The sequence below is a fragment of the Urocampus carinirostris genome, chromosome 13 (genome assembly GCF_059441175.1).
Source record: "Urocampus carinirostris isolate Australia breed hairy pipefish chromosome 13, RoL_Ucar_1.0, whole genome shotgun sequence".
In the NCBI taxonomy this organism is placed as follows: Eukaryota; Metazoa; Chordata; class Actinopteri; order Syngnathiformes; family Syngnathidae; genus Urocampus; species Urocampus carinirostris.
The window spans coordinates 22,217,644-22,240,281 of NC_142361.1; the positions used below are offsets into that span (position 1 = coordinate 22,217,644).

Below are 22,638 nucleotides of genomic sequence, written 5' to 3' on the forward strand. Positions count from 1 at the left end.
AAAAGCAGTTGAGACCTTGAAAGGCTTTGCAAGAAAAAGAGTACCTTTAAATTGGCCGAATGAAATTAGATAGATAGATAGATAGATAGATAGATACTTTATTCATCCCCGAAGGGAAATTCACTTTTCCAGCAGCATCCCTAAGCTGAGAACAATCGAAAATAACTGAGAACAATCGAAAATAACACGGGAGCTGCTGGAGTGGCTGCCATTCGTGACGGCGCCGGAGAAACGATTCAATTTGAATCATGTACAAACAAACAATTGAATCATGTACAAGAAACGATTCAATCTGAATCATGTACAAACAAACAAACAATTGAATCATGTACAACAAACAAACAAAATATTTATGTTTCAATAAGTGGAGTGTTAATAAAATGGGGGGAAAATAATTTCTGATACTGATATAACCAGGTAAAACTAATTTTAAGTTACCTGTCCAAATGAATGTAGTAGTGCATTATTTACCTAGCAGTGTTTTGGAGAGGAAATCACGAATGGGGATCTCGGTGATGATTTCAAGGCTGCTCGCTGCAGAAGCTGTTTAATGTTGTAGCTTGTAACCAATATTGGAACACGATACCATGCGGGTCTCGGGCTTGGAAATTGCTTTGCTCCCAGCTTGATGAGCAATTTTCTTCCTTTTATCTACAAAGATGCCTGTGGGGAATCAACACAATGTCAGCCAAAGTTTAAAGAACATCTCAGATTGATAAACGTGTAACCTGAACCCTCCTTCTATGTTCTCGAGTTGGTAATAGAGGGACCCTTTGCTACTTCGAGCTTGAGTTATCGGTAGTCCACTGCTTTGCGGATTTTTTATTGTCTTTAGTGTCATTGACATCAACATATTGTGCATTGTATTCCTAGCAGACAGCACACAGCAAATGCTATCACGGGGGAGGTTAGGGAGGGTTTTGTGTGTGGAGTGGGCGTGACTGCTTCCGTGCACGACTGTGATAGGCTAGTGTATGCGGTCAGTCAAACAGCAGGGCGGGCACAAAACAAACACGGAAGCATGGCAACAGCTTGCTTTAGTGGCTCATTATATAGAAAAAATAAATAAATCCGACTCTGAGGTAAGTCAGAACAATGCAAAAAAAATGCTATGTGGATTGTTATCGGGTCCAGGAGGCGACTTAGGTGGCGTCAGGAGAGAAGGCAATAGCGACGCTAAAGGTCTTTCCTACTGCTACAGCTAGGCCAACAACTCTCTTAATACACACCCTGTATCTCACCAACACCAGATTCACTACCCATGAAACGGATGACCTGGAGCTACAACTCGCGGGCAACCTCCACATTCGGGACGGTTGTATTTTACTCATTTCAGAGACCTGGTTCAAATATATGTTACCCGATGCTAGCGTGCAGCTAGCCAGTTGATCTCTAAATCACCACCTTGCACTGCAATGGAAACCCCTCAAATTTCATCGTACATTCATATAATGACCAAAAGACCATTCACAATCAACTGTAATTCTTTGTTTTGTATTTTTATTTGTAGATCTATAGATGTTATTTTGTTACAGTCGTATACTCTCAGTCGGTAAAGTCACCTCGAAGTAAGTTTGACCTTCAGTAGCTTTAATGAAGTTGCGACGCAGATTTTAATTTTCTGGTCTGGTCCATATTGGGGTTTTTAAGGGTTATTGTTCTATCTTCGTTATTCATTATCCATTATCCGTTATCGGTCAGTTCATAATACGCTACAAAGCCTAGGAGCCGGGACACTTACTCTCAGCCAAAAGGCCAAGCTAAGGTCTTAGCCCTAAAGCCTTGCTGCGATCATTGCAAATGCACCGTTCCCGGAGGTACTGCAATACCGGGCCGATGTCAAAAACTATAGAAATGATCCCTAAGATTAACCGTAATAACTGTGCATATATATACAAGGGTTTTTCCATTTGCTCCTTGAAGTCTAGAGTTGGAAAATATTGGTGATCATAATAATTCATATTTAGAAGGCACATCAACAAAATGGTGTGCTCTGTTGTCCATAGCCCACAATGGGCCGATAATTGGAAGTGACAGCGTTCCAAGTAAAACCACTTGCCGGGCAGAAAGTGCTACTGCAGTGTGAAGATTTAATTCAGCATTTAGCAGATCACTGATGATAAACCTCTTTAATTAGCTCGCCTGGCTCTTGCGTGCCTCTCGGAATGAATGACGGATAACCTGATCGTGTGGTTCCTAACAAGGCCTTCTTCTCACACATGGATACAGATCAAGTTATTGGTATATCCGTTTGCTACTCCTGAAAAGTCAAATAATACTCTGCATTAGAGCGGAGAGGAAATTTCATCTCACGTTGACAACTTAAAATGTGTCTGCTCTCAGACGAGCCTGTGTAATCAATTTTGGCACAAGAGCGGAGTTGGCTTTCGTTCAAGGTTGAAATATTGGATATGAACTTGAAACTTATCAAAATGAAATCTAACTAAATTAGTCAGGTGTTAAGGGAGATAAGTGGTGAGCAGATATTGCTCACTGTTCTATGAGGAGGGTTGGAAACTCCAAACTGCAGCAAACAGTGTGTAATGGTGACTTAAAATGTTCTAAGCATAGTGGAGGACCCAAATGCATCCATAAAAGTTATCATTCCATGCAAATGTCAATTGGCCTCATTTTTAAGTAACCAGACATTAGCCATTTTGGTCAATGATTTCTAACTGACATCCCAAGGATAGCTCTATTTCCCCTTACTATCACAGCAGTGTTTCATATAATACCCTTGCTCACTGTCTCTGACGGCTATAGACTTCAAAGATCTAATTATACTAGCTATGAATGTTTTATGATGAAGGGCGCTGTTTTGACATGGACAAAGGGGACATGTCATTGCTTTGTCCCCACCAATGTCAAGACCAGACCCAAGCCCTTAGCTATGAAGAAAAAATAAACTATCATTACTTGAATCCTACGAACCAGAAGGTAAAAAGCCATTTCAATAAATTCGGAAAAACAATCAATCTAGAAAACCACCAAAAATGGAAGACCACATGTTGGATAAACAGCAAAAGATGTAGAGAATGAGTCTTTCTCAAATGTTCTGGTGTTTTTGGTTGTTTAGAAATAGTTGATAAACAGTAAAGTGAATGGAGATTATCGAGAGTTCAGATGATGAACTCATCTTGACGTGATCATTTAACCCAATCTCTAAATTTATCATTAATATTTATCCATTTTCATTGGCACCACTACCCCATATTAAACCCTGTCCCAAAATATGTATTTTTTTTATCCATACATAGCGTTTTTTATTTTTGTTATTCACAGTAACATTTTGGTAGCATGCATGCACAGATCTACCAGGTGGCTCTGGAGTAGAATACAGACGCTGCCCTACTTACGACCATTCAACTTATGCAAAACGGTAGATACGAACATTTTTTTTCGGGATGTCAAAAAATATCCGGACATTGCTGTAAGTTAGATTTTCTATTGTGTGAACCTTTTTCCAAGTAGAGCACAGTACTATAGTGCTTCTTTCTGCCGCGTGGTATTGTGAGAGGTCACCCAGCATCCACCCCGAAGAAGAAATCCGGCTTCTACTTCCTGGTTCATGTGTAATCATAACAACGTGTACTGTATCGCTAGCGTGCTAAGAACTTTAACGTTTTGATTGTTTGATATCTCGTGCATCCATTCAATATGGTTGGTGAAAAGTTTAAAGAACAGGCGAGCCGTTTCTTTTGAAACGAAAGTGAAATAAGAAACCTTGATGCGGTTGAGAAAATGGTCGGAACACTTTTTTTCGGCCACTTTTTACCACAGAGGAGGACCTCTTGAAGCGCATCTCCCAAAAATAAGTTAAACCTCACTTTATTTATCTTTATAGAGCATATTATTTTATAAAATGTTTATTTTTTATTACGAAATAATACAGGTTACTTATACAAGCCTTAAACATACTTATATAAACCTTGAACATACAAAATATAACAATCAAGCGACTTACGAACAAATTCAACTTACCGACAATCGTCCGCAACTTGTTTGTAGGTCGGGCAGCGTCTGTACATAGGTTGGGCAGTTATGTCCTCTCTTTTGCTGTGGGGGTTTGTACACAATACTTTCCTAAACCCTTAGCATATTGTTAGCATTTGCTGACAAAAATGCCAGCAAATGCTCTATTGTTGTTCCAGTAAAACTGCATCTACCAACCACAGAATTGAAAACTTCGGTTCAGTTCTATCCCTAAGGATGAAAAAAGATGTGCTTGCTCGCCTGTTAGTTTTTCTTTTTTTTTTACCAGCCTGTCAACAGATTGTGGCAGTTTGCTTTAACGTATAGGTCACGCAATACCAATAACACCCGTAAATACTGCAGATGGGTTTGAAAATACCTATTAATCTGTCACAGTGTGGCAGTCCTTTTAGCAAATCCGTAATTAAAGTGGTGTGGGTCAAGGTGTTGCTTTAAAAAGGTTCTGCATTTTAATACATGTGTGCATTAAGCTCCAAGTGCTCAACACATTTAAATCCCAATCGGCTTTTTGTTTTCAACGGTGACATATTCACACATTCCTTTAACTTATAGTGCAAACTAAGACTCCTACAGAGACTGTGTAGACATACATAGTACGTGGGAGTGCAGTTCGTATGTTGGCTTTGCGTGGGCGAAAATACATCACACTTTTAATTGGGGGCTTGGTAAAAAAAGGACAGAAGTGAATATAAATTGTAGGTGCCACACGAAAGAAAGCTAGCGAGATACTCTGATCCAACAAAAGCATGCCAAAAAAACTGTGTTTGTATAAGAAATAATTCTAACGTTCAGCCGTGTGAACAGTGCAAAAACACACTTCTACGTAATCAAGCCTCTTTGTTGTTGTAATTATTTTTCAACAAACAGTTAATGAGCGGCCATTAAAGAAACAAGACTGTGCTGTAGTATACCTGCTGTTCATGGCAGGGGGCTTAGTGGAATATGAAAGAGGTTTGGTTGTGAAGATGTATAGAGCCTGCTGCTTGGGTTAATTAGAGCGAGGCCAGCCTCCCGTGGTGCAGTAAACCTGCAGAGCCATCCTCTTATGTTGGCTATAATGAATAGTGCACATCTGAAAGCTGCCCTTTTTAGCGGGACCTTTGGCTCCGGTGGCAGACAACTTTTTAAAAGCCTTCATAAAAAATAGCACCGATAAAGCTCTGCTGAGTTATAATCGTCAACTCGAGTGGAAGAGGACAATCAGTAGCAATTTCACAAAGGTTACTTTCCTATTCTAATAAAGAAAGAAAATAAAAGGATTCAGGGCTAGAAAGTGGGATCACAGTGATGAATATCGACTCATATCGGTGGCTGAAGCATATACTGTGCTGTATGTACAGTGGTACCTCTTCATACGAACTTAATTAATTAAAGGAGCATGTTCGGATCTAGAGTTTTTCGTATCAAGATCAAAATTTTCCAATATGAAATAACTGAAATATAAGTAATTCATTCCCGGCCTCCCAAAAGCATCCAGGTAAACCCTATAAGACTATACAACACATGTTCCTGGTCTCTAAAAACACATCTATATAGTAATTAAACATAACGTATATGGTAATAAGATGAATAGGACGATAACAACGAAATAAAGTTTATTATGAGCACTTACAATAGAGTCAGTCGCCAAAACAAAGGTAGGTGCGTGTTGGGAGGATTGGGTTAGTGACAAAGACCTGTCAACATGTTTTTATCATTATTTTAAATTGTCTACAGCGTATAACAATTTTTGTATGGGAATTATTTTTCAAAAATGTGTTTTTTGTTAGTCTTTTCTTTTCCTGCCCATTTGGCTCTAATCCAGATCGTCTTGGTCACTGGTTGCCTACGACAACATCAGCGTACATTTGTAGTATTCTAACAGTATTCTACATAATATGTCTTGCTGTGAGTAAACAGGTGCCCCATTTTGTTTGTATTTTTGCTTAATACGGGAAATTGCAATTATTTATACTGGGAATAATTGGCTGATCTTGACAGGTATGAAGTCGAAAGACTATTGATGATATGCAAGCACTTACTGTACGCTTAAAATTAAAGTAACTGTAACTTTAAAGGAATGTACACATTAAAACGGCAATATTTTTCATGATTTGCATATGCAAACTGGTGGCAAGTGGTCATGTACAGTGAGTGATCTCAAGTGGTATCCCCTGGCATTGCTCATGACCTGGATTTACCTTCGTATGATGAGTAAGATTTTGTTCCAAATAAAACTTGCATATTAAAATTCTTGTGTAATAACGTTTATGTATAAAGCTACTAGATAATACGAATTGTCTATAGTTTACTACACCAGTTTAGAGTAAAAATACAAAATACAGTGATCCATCCCTCAGTTGCCGTGGGGGTTAGGTTCCACAATGAATCTGTGAAACTTTAATTTGCTGACAATCATTATACAACTAAATTATCTATTCTAAAATGAAACCACTGAACAAAACCTTTGTACAGGCTCAAGTCGTTGTTTACCAAATAAAAGTACTGCATGTATTGTTTATATTTTTTACAATTAACTACATGAATTGTCAAACAATAATAAGCTGGGTGACTGTTTGAAATACAATTTATGATGCAAATTTGTGAATTAGCAAAACCATGAAAAGTATACCTCGATAGGGACTAAGTACTGTATTAATCTTCTATTAAAAACTACAAAATTGAAAAATTAATCAAGCAGTATTTGTTTTTCCTCTCTCAATGGTTTTGACACAAAGGCAGGTTCAATACATTTCCATTGCATCTTTAAACAAAGAGTGCTTTCAACAGAATATCTCAAGTGACCTTTGAAACCAGTTGTTCATCACTATTTACATTTTAATCACTAGATTTGTTGATTATTACAATTGTTAAACAGTTGTATTCATACCAGATTTTACAATACATTTATAAATTGTCTCTACTTTGTTGTATGACGTTTTTAAGTGATACTCTTATCTAAGAAACACCTAAAATGGCATTCCTAAATCTTACTATGAGTTGTTTTGTATCCATTCTGAAAAAAACGTTTTTAATATCTGGCAACTATTATTTATATTTCTTGTATATTTACATTGCTCCAATGCAAAATATCTTAGGAAAATGGTAAAGAAAATATCAATATCAAATGAAGGAGTAGCATTAAAAGAAAATATAGTTAGAAAGAAAATGAAACTTTAAAAAAACAAAAAACAATAACAAACATAAAACTAGGCAGTCAAAGTTACAACATAGGCTCAGAGGCGATTTAATAAAAAGCAAGTAAACTAAAAGAAATGTAAAAGCTGAAAATTGCAGCTGGTCTGTGGTTCTCTGGTGGTTTATTTTCCATTTGTTGGGCATAAAAACGGAAAACTGCTACCAGGAAATGAGTCCCAGGGGATAAATGAAGTCCGGGATGTTCATTTCTGTCGACTGCAGCTCTATATTGCTCCTTCGGCTTTATGAAGCAACGTCAAGGTAGTACTACAAGTCTTTGTCAGGCAACCGTTGTAAGGATAGACACATCCTTTCATTTGTGTTGTCATTTCGTGTATTTTTAGTGAAAAGTAACGTATATCTCTCTCCAAAAAAGGGTTTATCCTGCATCCAGTTAAAATTAAGTGAAATTAAATATAAATAAAAATAAACTAGTGTTTTTAAAAGAACTAAAAAAGTGCAACTGCCAGCTTGATGCTAGCATATAATAGTAACTGACATTAAGCGTCCAATGTTAAGATGTTATCAACTTTTGATAAAGTACACAGTAAAAACATATTAAATTCTCTCTAAAAGTCTTTATCATCTCTGATAGATGGCTAATATTACAGCATTATAATTGTAAAGCTACTCGTTTCCTGTAAAACATTATCATATTGCCTAATACTGGCCAAGCTTGACTCACCAGATGAGTGGAGTACATTGAATTAATTGTACATCAAAAACAATTTCAATCTTTATGTTTTCTTATATCTTGCAATATAACACTGAGCGTTATTTTTGATAATATTAAAAGAACCTAAATTTAAATATAATATAATCTACCACTCAACAAATATATACAGTATATTTGTATTATTGTCTTGTCCTTGGAGTAGTGTCTCTCAACTGGTGTGTGGTGAGACCTTTTCTGGTGTGCTGCAGGAAATTATCCAATTTTGTCTAATAGGTGACAGCTAATGGATAATTATTCGGGAAAAAAGACCAATTGTCGAGTATCTCCAGTGATCAGACTATTACATGCATCCTTATCAGAAGGTGGAAGCAGACCTCAATTTCATTTTGGTAACTGATTTTATACCTGCAGTGATCCCTCGCTCTAACGCGGTTTACTTTTCACACTTTCGCTAACTTCACGGATTTGCCTGGTGCATTTTGGTCTGCACTCTGATTTGCTAAACCGTCACTTCACATCTTCTCCGCCCATGTGTCAATAACGTTGTGGTTAAATATGTACACGTTCGTTAAACAGCTTGCCAAATTTATGTTGCCCATAACGTCAACAAAATGCTGTAGAACGACACAAACTCCAGAGCCAGGGCCCAAAAGGGAGCTGAAATCCTATATGTTGCAGATAAAGTTAAACTTCTGGACATGCTAAGGGAACATAAATGCTATGCGGGTCTTCGGGGCACCACTTCCTGTGGTGTGTCTTGGGCAAATACAGTCTGGCGGCGATCCTGTTTTTATTGGGTAGGGGTTTGCTCACCCACATGAAACAGATAGTACTGGTTCAATGGTTACCAGTAGAATGAGAAGACTCCTGATCTGGCACAGATACAGCACTTTCATCATTTGGATACAATTGTTTTTTGGTCGAAATCATCATCCCACCCTTCATGGCATGGAATTGGATGTTTTTGGACCCTGTTTATGACATATCCCCTCTTTATTACATCAACCACAACATAAACAAATTTCTGAAATTCCAACTACTGTATGCGGTTTTTTAGTATATGATGACATTGTCTCTATTGTAGTATAATTTAAAAATAATCCCTTCATCCCTGTTTGTTAGTCACTCAAAGGTGCACGTTTCTTAGGTCCTCCCACCGGCCCTCATGTGTTCAGTAGAAATAGACTTGGTTATGTGCCAGACAGCAAGGCTGTCAGACACGGTGCAAGAAGCTCGCGAGATACACATCAAGTGCTGATTATAGCAGAGAGACAGTATGTAATGTGAAACAATGGCTCCTTCCAGGTGGTGGTCTTGTGCGAGAAAAGCGAGATGGGATGAGACAGCTAGCTTGTGAAGCTGCTGAGCTGTTAGCATTGGACTTGGCAGCTCCCGGCCCTGGAACGGCTGACAGGCAGGAGAGGCTGTCAGAGCATATAAAAGCCTCGCTGGTTCTGTAAGGTGGGATGGGTTGCTCCAGTTCACCTCTCAGGGCCCGCACTGTAAGTGAGGCCACGTGGAAAGTGAACGTGTGGGGTCAGATCTTTGAGTGGCATGACCCACCTATGCTTGGAGGAGAAGAAAGACAGCTGGCCGTTGCACTGTGGCTGCAATTATCAGCTTGGTGGAGTGTTGCCATGCAGGACCTTGACACATGGGATGCAGTTGATTTGTTACAGTGTTTTTTAACCAGTGTACCGGTGCAAAGTAGTGCGCCGTGAAACCGTATCTAGTGTGCCGCAGAAAATTCCCAAATATTCTCTCTAAAAAAAAGACAGGAATAGAATTGTCTGTATTTTCACTGATATCAACGTGATGAAAGATTGTATGCAACAAGATCAAACATAGCACTCCAGAAAAATATGTAACCAAGACTTTAAAGAGATAATTTAGATAGAAGACTGTCAGGATAAATAGGCAAAATTAAACTATAAATATCAAAATAACAAATATTTCCTAGACATTTTAAAGATCGCTTTTCTCTCAGTTCCACTCATTGGCATTAATATGAAAATACTGGCAATTACTGGCACCGAGGCATCAATTTGCAGGTATTCTAGTCGACAGGTAGCTCTCACGGGCCACATAAAATGATATGCCGAGCCACATTTGGCCCACAAGCCGTGAGTTTGACAGTAATGAGACAGAATTTAGTAAGAATAAAAATCGACTGGCACATATTAGTCACTCGTTTTAAACATCATTTTTGTCGTTGTTTTTCTAGAAAATCAATGTTAAAATGTTAAAAACACACATATAGAACACGTATGGAAAAATCCAAAATTACATAAAATTATGGACCAAAATAAATTGCCTGCTTTACCTCCTCAATCACAGTGATCAAAAATTATAAGAAAAGCGTTATCTTGTCAATTAAAGTACAATAATAATTGAGGCTGTTTAAAAAAACTGAAACTGTGAATTCATTTCCAAACATTTTAAAGGACTAATTACCTTGAGATGTTTTCATTAAAAAAGGGTGCCTTGGCTCAAAAAACGTTGAAAAGTAAGTATTTTCTTCAAAACACGTTTTTCACTTGACGGAAACTAGAGCAAATATCCCAAAAGAAAATCAAAAAACAAAGCTGGAAAAGGTGTGAATTCTGCCATCGAATAAAGATAAGATGGAAACGAAGTTTACTAAATAAAGAGCAGAATTCAAACAATAGTTTGTACAGAAGGATACATGATTCTGTCCAAATCTTGTCTTTCAATCCACTGCAAAGACAAAATTGCATTTTTTTGCTCAAAATGATAAACATTTTATGTTATCAAATATTTAGCTCAATGGAGACATAATCTGAGTTTTTATTGACTAAAACCAGACAAATAAAAATATGCCAAATTAATAAAGAATCTTGACTCATAGTCGAATAAAACACAACAGACACAGGATGAAGGGTGCAGTTGCAAATGATAAACTGTTCTTTATGAGTACAGCTGAGGCTAAATTTAAAAATGGTTGGTATAACTTCACCGTAGATGGCAGTAATGAGTACAAAAGTGACCACCACAACACAATCAGCAATGCCTTGTAATCGCCAATATTCCTATTATAGAAATATGTCTTATTCTAAATCAAAAACATCGTTCAAACCTTGATTGATCAGAATGTCATCTGTTATTTTCTAACGCCATTAATATGATACAATTACAATGTGGATTGTTTGCCCAAAAAGAACAATATAGTGGGAATAATTACTTTTATCTTTTGTGGCTGAATAATTAATTTACATATACACACACAATTGAAAGCATGTGTGCATTCAAACAGACAGATTTTTTTTTTAAGTTTAATAAGGCTAATGGCGGTTCCTATCTAAATAGGAGTTTCGATTAATATTGTGTCGGTAGAAGATGAGTTATAAAGCAAAAACTTTTTTACTCACATATTTGGTGTGGTCATTTTTGAGACTACTGTCGAGTGAAGGATCATCACCAAAGCTCAGGCTTCAGGTAACGACCAATCACGAATCATGAGCTTTCTTAAGCAGAGCCACGATTGGTCATCATTTCGAGCCTTTGCCTTTGTTTTATAATTGTAATATAAAACCAACTTTCAAAACGGCTAGATGGATAAAAACAATTTGATATTGTTTATTTTTACAAAATTTCATGTTTGGACTTGTAAGACTCATCTCATTATCTCATTAGCTGCACCGCTTATCCTCAGTAGGGTCGCGTGGCTGCTGGAGCCAAACCCAACAATTATTGGGCAGTGGGCAGGGGACACCTTGAACTGGTTGCCAGCCAATCGCAGGGCACACAGGGACAGACAACTCGCTCGCGCATTCACACCTAGGGACAATTTGGACCGCTCAATCCACCTGATATGTATGTCTTTGGAATGTGGGAGGCAACCGGAGTGCCCGGAGGAAACCCACGCAAGCACGAGGAGAACATACAAACTCCGCACAGGAAGTCTGGTAGCTGGATTTGAACCCACACAGGAGGTTCCCAAGACCTCAGAACTGTGCCGCACACGCGCTTACCACTGCGCCGCTGTGCTGCCCCTTGTAAGACTCATGTAACATAATATTATCATAGAAAACTTTGTGTTTCCTTTAGTTTTAAATGCAACACATTTTTAAAAAGACATGTAAAATTCATGACATGTTCTATACCGTACCTAGGCTGTAGAAGAACTTCATTGGAAGACAGTACTCGTTATTGTGTTTCTTCTGACATTCGTCACATCCAAAATAGCTAACTCTGCACTTCGAGCTCACGTAGAATCGCCAACGTTAACAAAATTTGCGACTATAGCTCATTTTTTTTGATCTACCGTCATTTATTTGACAGGTAACTTCCAGATGAGCAGACTTTTCTGAAATCTTTTCCCACGCAGTCGCTATCTTTGTTTGTGCAAACGACCTTACCAGGACCTTTGCCGCGGTGTTTACAAAGCTTGCCTTCTTTGTTTTGACTAACACTGTGTAAGCAACAACTCTCCGGGCTCATTTTATTCAAACTGCCTATGGGAAAGAAACCAGATTTTGAAGGGGGGGTTTAAATTATGTGCATATTCAGTTTTTTTACTATAATTTCTTATGTGTATTTATAATGGTATGTTTGGTAATACCAAAACACAGGTGAAACAACTGTTTGTACTTTCAACTGGCTTATGTGGGTTCCCGGTGATATAATTAATCTGATTTAATTCCAGGAATCAAAAGTTCATTGTGTTGGATTGATTGCAATGCTCACCTATTGATTTTTCGAGGAAATTAAAGCCAGTGCGGGAACTCATCTCCGCTAAATGTGTCTTTATCCATTCTTTATCTCTGCAGCATTAATATGAAGCAATCTAAAGGGGGATGGGCCTGCAAGGGTGGGGGGTGGGGTGCACTTGTATTGATTGTTGTATGGATTCTAGACCTTGTAAAGAAAGACAAAGTACTCAGCAAGACATGCTGGCGTCAATCTAGTCTTGCATACTTCGATTATTTTTCCCAACGAGCTGCTGGATATTTTTCAGTACGAATAATTTCAGAATTGATCAAAAACGGCTTGATTGTAAGGAAAGAAAAACGATTGGATGAAGGTGACTCAGAGGAAGATGAATTGATATAATCCTTTGGGGATGATACACTTACAGGCGGCGTGGATTGTATTTGGGACAAAATGAGGAAGGTGCCGGTTCTATGTAACGTAGACATTCATCCTGCACCTCATACGTCAAACCTAAAAGCGTTTCTCTCTTTTTTTCCCCTGCAGATGTGCTGTGGACTGCCTGTAATTTCTCCACCTGCTGTTAAAATTCCATGGCCGACAACACCGGCGCCTTCCGCTGAGCCAAGAGAGCCAGATCTGGTTTACAGTTAAATCACAAGTTCCTGTTCTCGCCACCTCCCTTATAAATAGCCATGGGGCACTTTCTGGCTTGTGCCTTTCTTTTTGTCCTCCAGACTTTTGCCGCCCCTCAAGCAGGAGAAATAGATCTTCAAAACGACAATGATGCCACCTTGTCTCCTCCGCCCGGGACAAATAAAAAACTCCCAGGTAGCATCATAATCGGTGTACGAAAAGGGGGAACCAGAGCCCTCCTGGAAATGTTGGATATTCACCCAGAAATTGCCGCCGCGGCAACCGAAGTCCACTTCTTTGACTGGGATGAGAACTACGGCAAAGGTTTGGACTGGTACCGCGACCTGATGCCATACTCGTACCCGGACCAAATCACAGTGGAGAAGACCCCGGGGTACTTTACATCGAGTGTGGCGCCCGAACGTATACGCGCAATGAACTCATCAATGAAGCTGCTCCTTATCTTGCGAGACCCGGCCGAGAGGGTGGTGTCGGACTACACCCAGGTCTACTTCAACCGTCTAGAGAACCATAAACCGGTCCAAGCTATCGAGAACCTCCTGGTGCGAAACGGGCTTCTGAACACCCGCTACAAGGCCATCCAACGGAGCCTCTATGACATGCATATTCGCAACTGGCTTCGGCATTTCCCCCTAGAGCAGATTCACATCGTGGATGGTGACCTGCTGATTCGCGACCCGCTGCCGGAACTCCAAAAGGTGGAGCGTTTCCTCCACTTACCTCCCAGGATAGTGGCCTCCAACTTCTATTTCAATCAGACCAAGGGATTTTATTGCATCCGGAGCGACGGGCGAGAGCGATGCCTGCATGAGTCGAAGGGGCGCCCACACCCGGTGGTTAATGGTACCGTGCTCCAACAACTTCGAGCTTACCTGAAAGAGCACAATCGGACCTTCTTTAGGCTGGTCAAGCGCACCTTCCACTGGCAATAATAAAGCAACATGACATCACAGTGAGAACTTGCATCTCAGTTTATAGACCTGGCAGACTCATTTTAGCTGAGTTTTAAAAAGTACAGCTCAACAGGAGACTCTTCAAGTCTGAACATTTTCTCATAACTAATAAAATGAACTATTTCGTCCCCCTCTCTCTGTCATGTTTGATAACCTTGCTCTTGATAATAAATTGTTCTTTTAAATGTGGCGGCGTGCTATCTTTCTCGCTCTCGACATTTCTTCTTTGTCGCTGTTGTGGAACGCAGATGTTAATGCAAGGAAATGGGCACCCTGGAGCACCGCTTTGGTGGTACAGGAATCACTAATGGTTTTGGACATCGAAGGTAGCCTGCGCTCACTGTTGAATCAGCACACTTGAGTCCGTAGAGATTTCCTTTTGCTCATTTCCTAACCTTGCATGTGCTATGTTCCTTTTTCCCCCCGACACATCTCTTTCAGGAACAGCATTTAAAAGGCTGATTTCCCCGAAACATCATTTCACAGTACACAGGATGGATCATATTTCTTTCATTGATTCTCTTCCAAACAGCAGCCGAAATTGTTACTCTGCTGGGGTATGGCCAAAATGTGGTGTCTTTGCAGTCTGCGGGACTCGGAGTCATAATTGTATCCCAGGTAAACGAGTATAGAGAATCTACTCATTGGTTCTCAGACTTAATTTTCTTTGGATCCCCAGATCTTAGGTCTCATTAAGGTTGAGCTGCATCAGGTATTCCACAAAGCCCCAATAAAAATATACAACTGTTCTCTAAAAAAAACAATACAAAATAAGTTGAGAAATATTGAGAATTAGGGAGAAAATGAATCAATCATTTTTGGAAAGACTGAGCACATGAACTCAAAAAAATAAATATCATCATTCAGTATCTAATGTGTGTCTTTTAGCTTTCATTTTCTGAATACAAGCTGTACTGCACATGGCTACTTACGTATGACGAAGTAAATACAGCTAAATGGTGCTTTAAAACCAGGTCCAGCATGGCAGAACCCCACCAGGGGCATCTACTGTCATTTAAGCTTAAGTTCAACAGCGGTGACAATCTCCCCTCAAAGGGAACATTCATATTAAGCTCTTACATTAAACTTTCATATTAATGCGGGACGCCCTTACAATACCGTTTTTCAGGCTGCAACTGGCCCCCAGGCAGCGTGTTTGAGACCCTTGAACTCCACTCAATTCAACCTTCATGAGATCTACGAAACTCATTTCTATTTTAACACGGCGTGTTAAGGAGAAGCCATTGAATAATTATTTTTCACGGGACAGTGTTTACTATTTAGCACCTCCTAGTGTTACAAAAACAATACTGATTTTGAAAAATAGGTAAAAATATGTACTGTACAAATACAGGTATAAATGTGCATTTTACATGCTCGTAGGCAATGTTCCCTCTAAACTGCGTGTGTGCGCAATCGCGCACTACCCAGAGCTTTTCCGCACACAAGAAAATCTAGCTAACAAAAATCAGGGCTCGAAATTGCTAATTAAGAAGCGAATTAAGTCAAAGTTATGTGCATGAAGGTAAAAATACAAGGGTTCCCCTGACGTTGTGTTCTAAATACAGTATTTTGAAGTCAAGGTCCAAGTAGAACGAGGTTGAGTAAAGTCAGTAGAGTTTTTCGAGAATCGGCTTCTTCGGCTCGGCTCACTAAAAGGAACCGGCTCTTTCGGGTCCTAAGTAGCTCTTCAGGTTGTTTTTGCTTCTTTCATCCCTATATGACCAAATATTATGTAAAATTATGCACGAATGACTTAAAAGAAGGGGGAATAGAACAAAAAAGAAAAAAATACCAAAATGAAAAAGTAGTGAAAAGCTGAGAAAAGGAAGAGAAAAATGAAGGAAAAATTCAGAAAAAAGCCTGAAAAAAAGAAAAGAAAGAAACAAAGGAAAAAAGTAAATAGAGAACAAAAAGAAAAAAGTAACAGCTTGGAAAAAATAAGCACAATGAGATTGTTTAAAGGATTTAAAAAAACAATAGAAAAAAACAGGGATAAAGAAGAAACAGTTTGTGTTGCATTCAAATAATTTCCAATTATACCAAGTCAATCTTGTTGCCAACATTGTACTTCCACTAGAAAGTGTGATTAAATACAGTTGTGTATCGTGCAACCGACAAAATAAGCCCCCAAAAATGTTAGTATGATGCGACAAAAGATACCAGGAAAAAAAAGAAATGGAAATCTTGTGAAAGAATTGTTGTAAAAACAAATGACACTACTATTGCAATAATACATTAGTCAATTCATTCAAAAGTGATTTTTTTTTTGCATTGCCGGAAACTCAGCAAAAATGTAACGTGATGTTAAGTTTTGGACATGTTCGATAATGACTTAGTTGCCACACTTGGGATTGCTGTTGCTCACTGTTGTTTCAAGCGTGGCTCAACGACTTTGTGTGAACGCTCAGACCGTGGAAAATTAGAGGGAACATTGCTCGTAGGTCGAGAAATTACAATTGATTTTACATAACATGGGCCTGACCTGGAGGGAGCGGACATCGTTGTTTGCCTTATTGCTGCTATGGGAACCAAAAACCCTAAAATGCTGGATAAAATAATTGGAATGAAAGTGTTTGTTTTGTTCTCTTTGACTCTCTGTAGTTAGTATTCTTCCTTGTGCTTTTTAGCACTCGTTTTTGGTTGCGTTAGATAATACAAAAAAATAGTCTTTGAAAGCAATTCGGACTAAAAAAGTTATCTACAATGATATATCCTCTGAAGGCCAATTAATTCAAACACAGTTGTAGGGACCAGAACCGACACAGGACCCAATTGCGTTGCGTTTCTCACGGTTTTATTGGAAGAAAGGAAAGGGTTGCATCCAACGATCCAGTGATCGCGGAAGTGGGACGATGGTGGTGTCGGGGACATAAAAACAGGTCAATGGCCGGGACTTGAAAGCAAAATGTGGTCAAGATCAAAAAAAAAAAGGGTCGAAGCCGGGAAACAGATGGGAGCAAAAACGGGTGGTAGTCAAAGTCAAAAAGCTTGCCTAGTGTACACTGGGGTTCGCAGACGGACCGACAACAGGTGACAGAAAGGAGTGAGTTTGAATGGGGACACGAAGCCAATCAGAGTCCGAGGCAGTTGGCGCCAAATGAGCGGGCACAGGTGTTTCGAGTCAGTAATCCTGACAACAGTATGATAATTAACATTGCATTAGTGATTTCATACTAGAGAAAAATCCATCCGTTTTTATTAACCTTGCAGAGGAGACAATTTAAATTTGGATCATTAAGAATGTATTGCTCCTCTAATTGTGATTGTAAAGTGGCCACTAGAGGGCGGCTGGTACTGAATTGGCCCACTTAACAATTACTGATGTGTTAGAACTAGGCTAGTATTAGCACCAATACCCTTATCCTGTATCAAAATTTATTCATCTATATCAAGTAACAAAAATGTTTTTTGGACTAGTTAACTACGCATGACTTATAAACGACTGTATGTTACTAAAATTGTGTGATGTTTAAACACAAAAAAATAAATAATAATTAATATTTTTTGTTGCATAACAGTCTAATATAAAGATATATTGTTCCAAAAGTAGAAAATGCAAACATGTTTTCATTATTTCATTTGTAAAAGTCCCAATTTTGATAGTACAAAATGTTCTGCTTTAAAACTATTTGCTAATAAATATTGCACATACTGTGTAAATACCTTTCCCAAAAATGTGATTTTAAACGGCAAAATGAGTACAAAAATATGAAAAAACTTTTTTTTTTTATTTTCTTTTCTTCCCACAAAATGTACATCTAGTTAAATGGGAAAGTTCTGCTGTGTGAAAAAAATGAATACAAAATAAATAAATTGATTCAAAATCCTGTTTACAGATTTTCATGTAAATGATTAAGGGTTCACCAAGTGGTAAATTTGATTGTTTTTAGTACATTTTTTTTGGAACCATCCTTGGTCGCTGAACACGGAATAAGAATATTCATGTCAATCAAGAAAAGTAAACAGATCGATTAAATAAAGAAAAGTAAAAAAAAAAAACATTGCTTTTACTTGATTTGCTTTGTCACCTTAGGTCTTTGAATGCTTCGTCTACATGTTTTATTTGTTTCTGTACGGTTTTATTCTTTAAATCGAAATCCAAGAGCATGCACAGTTGGTGAATTAACACCTTCAATTGTCTTAAAGTGTAAATGTGAGTGTGAACCCGAGTGTAAACGCTTGAGAGGATCTATGAAAAGAAAGTGTAATTAAATCATCCTGCGAGCAAACAAAGGCTTCGTTCGCAGGTTTGTGACTTTTTTTTTTATTAGTCTTGATAAAAACTTTTAATAAGTATCAAATTTCATGAGAAAAGGGCAACAAAATCTCAGGTGCAACTCTAATCTTCCAACTATGTATTTGTTTCTCCTTTGTTTTTATGAAAATCCAATAAATCAAATTTAGATTGAAAACAAATGTCATTCGACAAAATGGTTACAAATCCAGAAGAGGTTACCATGTACTGTAATGCTTTATTTTATGAATTAAATGACCCATTTAAAATCAAATAACATATAGAGTACAGGATTTTACACTACTTTTGACATCCCAATACAAGTGAAGATACTTGCAGATGTCGTAAATACAGATTAAAAATACCAAAAGTATATGTACTTTTATAAGACATGTATATCCGAAAAAAATTGAATTAAAATGTAATGATTTTAAATGTTATTTTCTTTAGACTTACAATATTGTGTTGGTCGTTGATGTATGTTCTTGTTACATGAAAGGAAACAGTAGTACTTTTTTAGCCCAAGTAAGGTATTATCACGTTTAAGATGTTTTAGCCCGTTACTGGGTAACTTCTAGAAAAATTGAAGGGAAAATCTCCATCCATCCACTATCTGCACCGCTTAACCTCATCCCAGCTATCTTCAGGCAGTGGGCAGGGGACACCCTGAACTGGTTGCCAGCCAGTCGCAGGGCACACAGAGACTGACAACCATTCACTCGCTCATTCATACGAAGGACCGTCCATTTAACCCGACATGCATGATATTGGAATGTGGGAGGAAACCGCAGTGCCCGGAGGCAACCCACGCAGGCACGGGGGGGACATGCAAACTCCACACGGGAACTCTGCGTTAGCTGTACTTGAACCCTAAACCTCTGCAGCGTGGGGCTGCACGCTAACCAACTGCCGTACCACAAAGGGAAAACAGAGTATGTAAGTACATATGTACTTGTGCTGTTAACTGGTATTTTTGCTACCACAAATATCATTTAATCTCTCTCTCTCTCTCTCTCTCTCTCTCTCTCTCTCTCTCTCTCTCTCTCTTCTCTCTCTCCATCTCTCTCTTCATCTCCCTCAATCTCTCTCTCACTCTGCTTCTCTTTTTCTCCCTCTCTCATCATCACTCTCCCTCTCTGTCTCTCTCCCACTTTCTCCATCTCTCCCTCCCCCCTCTCTCATTCTCTCTCCCTCCCACATCTCTCATCTCTCTCTCCATCTCTCTCCCACTCTCCTTCTCTCTTTCTCTCCCTCTCTGTCAATTTCTCTCCATCTCTCTCCCACTCTGCTTCTATCTTTCTCTCCACTTTCTCCATCTCCCCCTCTCCCGATCTCTCCTCTTCTCTCTCTCTCTCTTTCTATCTCTCTCCATCTCTCTCCCACTCTCCTTCTCTCTCTCTCTCCCCCTCTCAGCATCACTCTATCTTTAAATCTCCTTCTCTCTTTCTCTCCCTCTCTCATATCTATCTTTACCCTACTCTCTCCAAACATCTCTGTCTTTCAATCACTCTCTCTCCATCACTCTCTCCCTCTCTTTCTTTATCGCTCCCCCCTCTGCTCTCATTATCTCTCTCTCTCTCTTTCTCGCTCTCTCCCTCTTTTGCTCTACATCTATTTATATCTCCCGCTCTTTCTTTTCCCCCAGGACTAATGACCTTCATTGTACAAGTGATTTCGTTTTAAGATGTAAAAATACAGAAAAACGTGCTGTGCAAGAGCCTTCCTTTACATTACTGAACATGGCAGAGGACAAAACCTTGCACAGGGATTCTACCTTTTGCTCACCAGGGGGCACTTGCGCACCAGAACAGCCTAGAGCCAAATGCAACGATTCAGATCTTATTTAGAGGCCCAAAATAAAGCCTGATATTTGTCTGTCTTCCTTTTTACGCATCACACAATAAAACACACTCGCTCCCAGCAGCTTTAATTTCCTGTTGAGTATTTGAACACCTCAGCTTTCTTTAGGAATTTTCCACGGCGCCGCAGTTTCAAACCAAATGAGAGCACATGAATAAATCTTAGCATCCCGTTTTAGATGTTAAACAAGTTGCGCCGGTGGAAAAAAAAAAGGCCTAATCCACCACGGAGGACTTATCTCATTCTGCACACGTTACTTCCGGACAAAGAACACAGAACTTTAAAGATAAGTCCTTTCAAGACAGCAAAAGTGACAGGCGGCCTCGATTGATTGAGTCGCTTGTCACTGCTCGTCCCTGATAAATGCCCGTCTGAAGCGTAATTAAAATTTTGAGAGGCGAACCAAAGCAATCTGCCGTGGATGTTTTCACCGGTCTCGTCGTTCTCAGAACCTCTAATGATCCGTCTCGATTGTGATGGATGAAGTACTTCATCAAATCAAAGAGCTGGGAACGCTCTCCGCTTGCTAAACAGAGTATAATCTTCGATAAGGCAGTAGCTAAAGCCACGCCGAGTAGTGATGGGAATTGGGGCACTTTTAAGAGAGTTGGTGTTCTGAAATTCCTTCCTACCTGTCCTACCAAATCCCAGTTTGCTGATAGGATTCGTACCTTTGAAACTCGGTGAGTACTTACGGCTTTCTTTGTTGTTTGCAAATCATCAGTAAAGAAGAAGAAGAAGAATTTACTTGTATTATCATTCTTGTGCCCATGCACACAGAACGAAATGAGGATACATCTGACCCGCACAGTTAAACTGTAGCGAGCCGATGTAGCCGCAGCCGTACAGGGCGCCGCCATTTTAGACCCAACTGATGTGTTGGGAGTCATTAGGTGACCAAACCCCCAAATTCCAACCCTTAATGCTGAGCGCCAAGCAGGGAAGCAATGAGTACCAACGTTGTAAGTCTTAGGTATGACTCGGCCGAGGCTTGAACCAGTGACCTCCCAGTCTCGGAGCGGGCGCCCTACCCGCAAGGCCACCAAGTTTGTTTTATAACAAATTCATTGTTTCTGGCTTCACTTGTTTAAATCCATCAATTCATTCAGGGTCGCGGGGGTGTTGGAGCCCATCCCAGCTATCTTCGGGCAGTGGGCAGGGTACACCCTGAACTGGTTGCCAGCTAGTGACAGGGCACACCGAGCTATACAACTCACTCGCTCATTCACGCCTAGGGACAATTTGGACCGGCCAATTAACCTAACATCCATGTTTTTGGAATGTGGGAGTAGACTGAAGTGCCCGGGGGAAACCCACACAAGCACAGGGAGAACATGCAAACTCCGCACAGAAAAGTTTAATCTCATGACCTCAGAACTGTGCCGCACAAGCGCTACTGTGCTTAATGGTTTGGAAAAATTGCAATGTATAAATACATGTATTAATTCATAGTTAAAAATTGAAAAATATTGAATTAATATAATATATCCCTTTTTAAGCACTAAATTTTATACATCGCATTTAAAAACTGAAAATGCAAGAGGTCTAGAGAACATGCAAACTTCACACGGGAGGTTCGATCTCATGACCTCAGAAGTGTGCCGCACACGCGCTAACCACTGCCCCGCCGTGCTGCCCTTACTTGATTACATAAAAAGCTTAATTGCTGCTGTCAAGTCCGCCCAATATAGTACATTTTGAGAAGGTGAGACGTTTTGGTAGAATACTGGCTCTTTTGGCTCAGCTCGCTTGAAAGAGCCAGCTCTTTCGGCTCCCAAATTGTTTTGAAGATGTTCCTAGTTTTCAATGATATATCTGCGTGGTATACTGCACCTTGAAGAGAGAAGGGGGAAGCTAGAGGTGAGAGCAAGAGAAAAAGAAGGAGAAAGAATGAGGGAGTAAGACAGAGAAAAAGAAGAGTGAAAGAAAGAGAGACAAATGAGAGAAAGACGGGGAAGTAGAGAGAGAGAAAAAGAAGGGAAGAGAAAATGACTGAAAGAGAAAGAAAGAATGACTGAAATTGAAAAAGAGAGTGTAAACGAGAAAAAAGGGAGGGTGAGGGGACAAGAAAGAGAGAGTGAGAGGATATAGATAGAAAACAACAGAAAGAGTAAGACAGAGGGTAAAAAGGGGAGGAAAGAGAGAGTGGAAAAGAAAGAGGGAACGAGGGATAGAGGGAGCTAGATATATATATATAAAATATATATATATATATATATATATATATATATATATATATATATATATATATATATATATATATATATAATATATATATATATATATATATATATATATATATATATATATATATAGAGAGAGAGAGAGAGAGAGAGAGAGAGAGAGAGAGAGAGAGAGAGAGAGAGAGAGAGAGAGAGAGAGAGCGGGGACAGAAAATAGGGAGGGAAAGAGAA

General features: G+C 39.2%; 1 protein-coding gene across 1 annotated transcript in view; it reads left to right on the forward strand.

Annotated features, from left to right (window-relative positions):
• The window catches only part of hs3st1l1 (heparan sulfate (glucosamine) 3-O-sulfotransferase 1-like1), a 63,316-nt gene extending 49,000 nt beyond the window's left edge, over positions 1-14,316 (forward strand). The window contains exon 2 of the mRNA XM_088351047.1: positions 13,064-14,316. Coding sequence (XP_088207173.1) covers positions 13,213-14,106 — 894 coding nt within the window. The 5' untranslated portion in view covers positions 13,064-13,212 and the 3' untranslated portion in view covers positions 14,107-14,316. The remainder of the gene's footprint in view (positions 1-13,063) is intronic.
• The last annotated feature ends 8,322 nt before the right edge of the window (positions 14,317-22,638 follow it).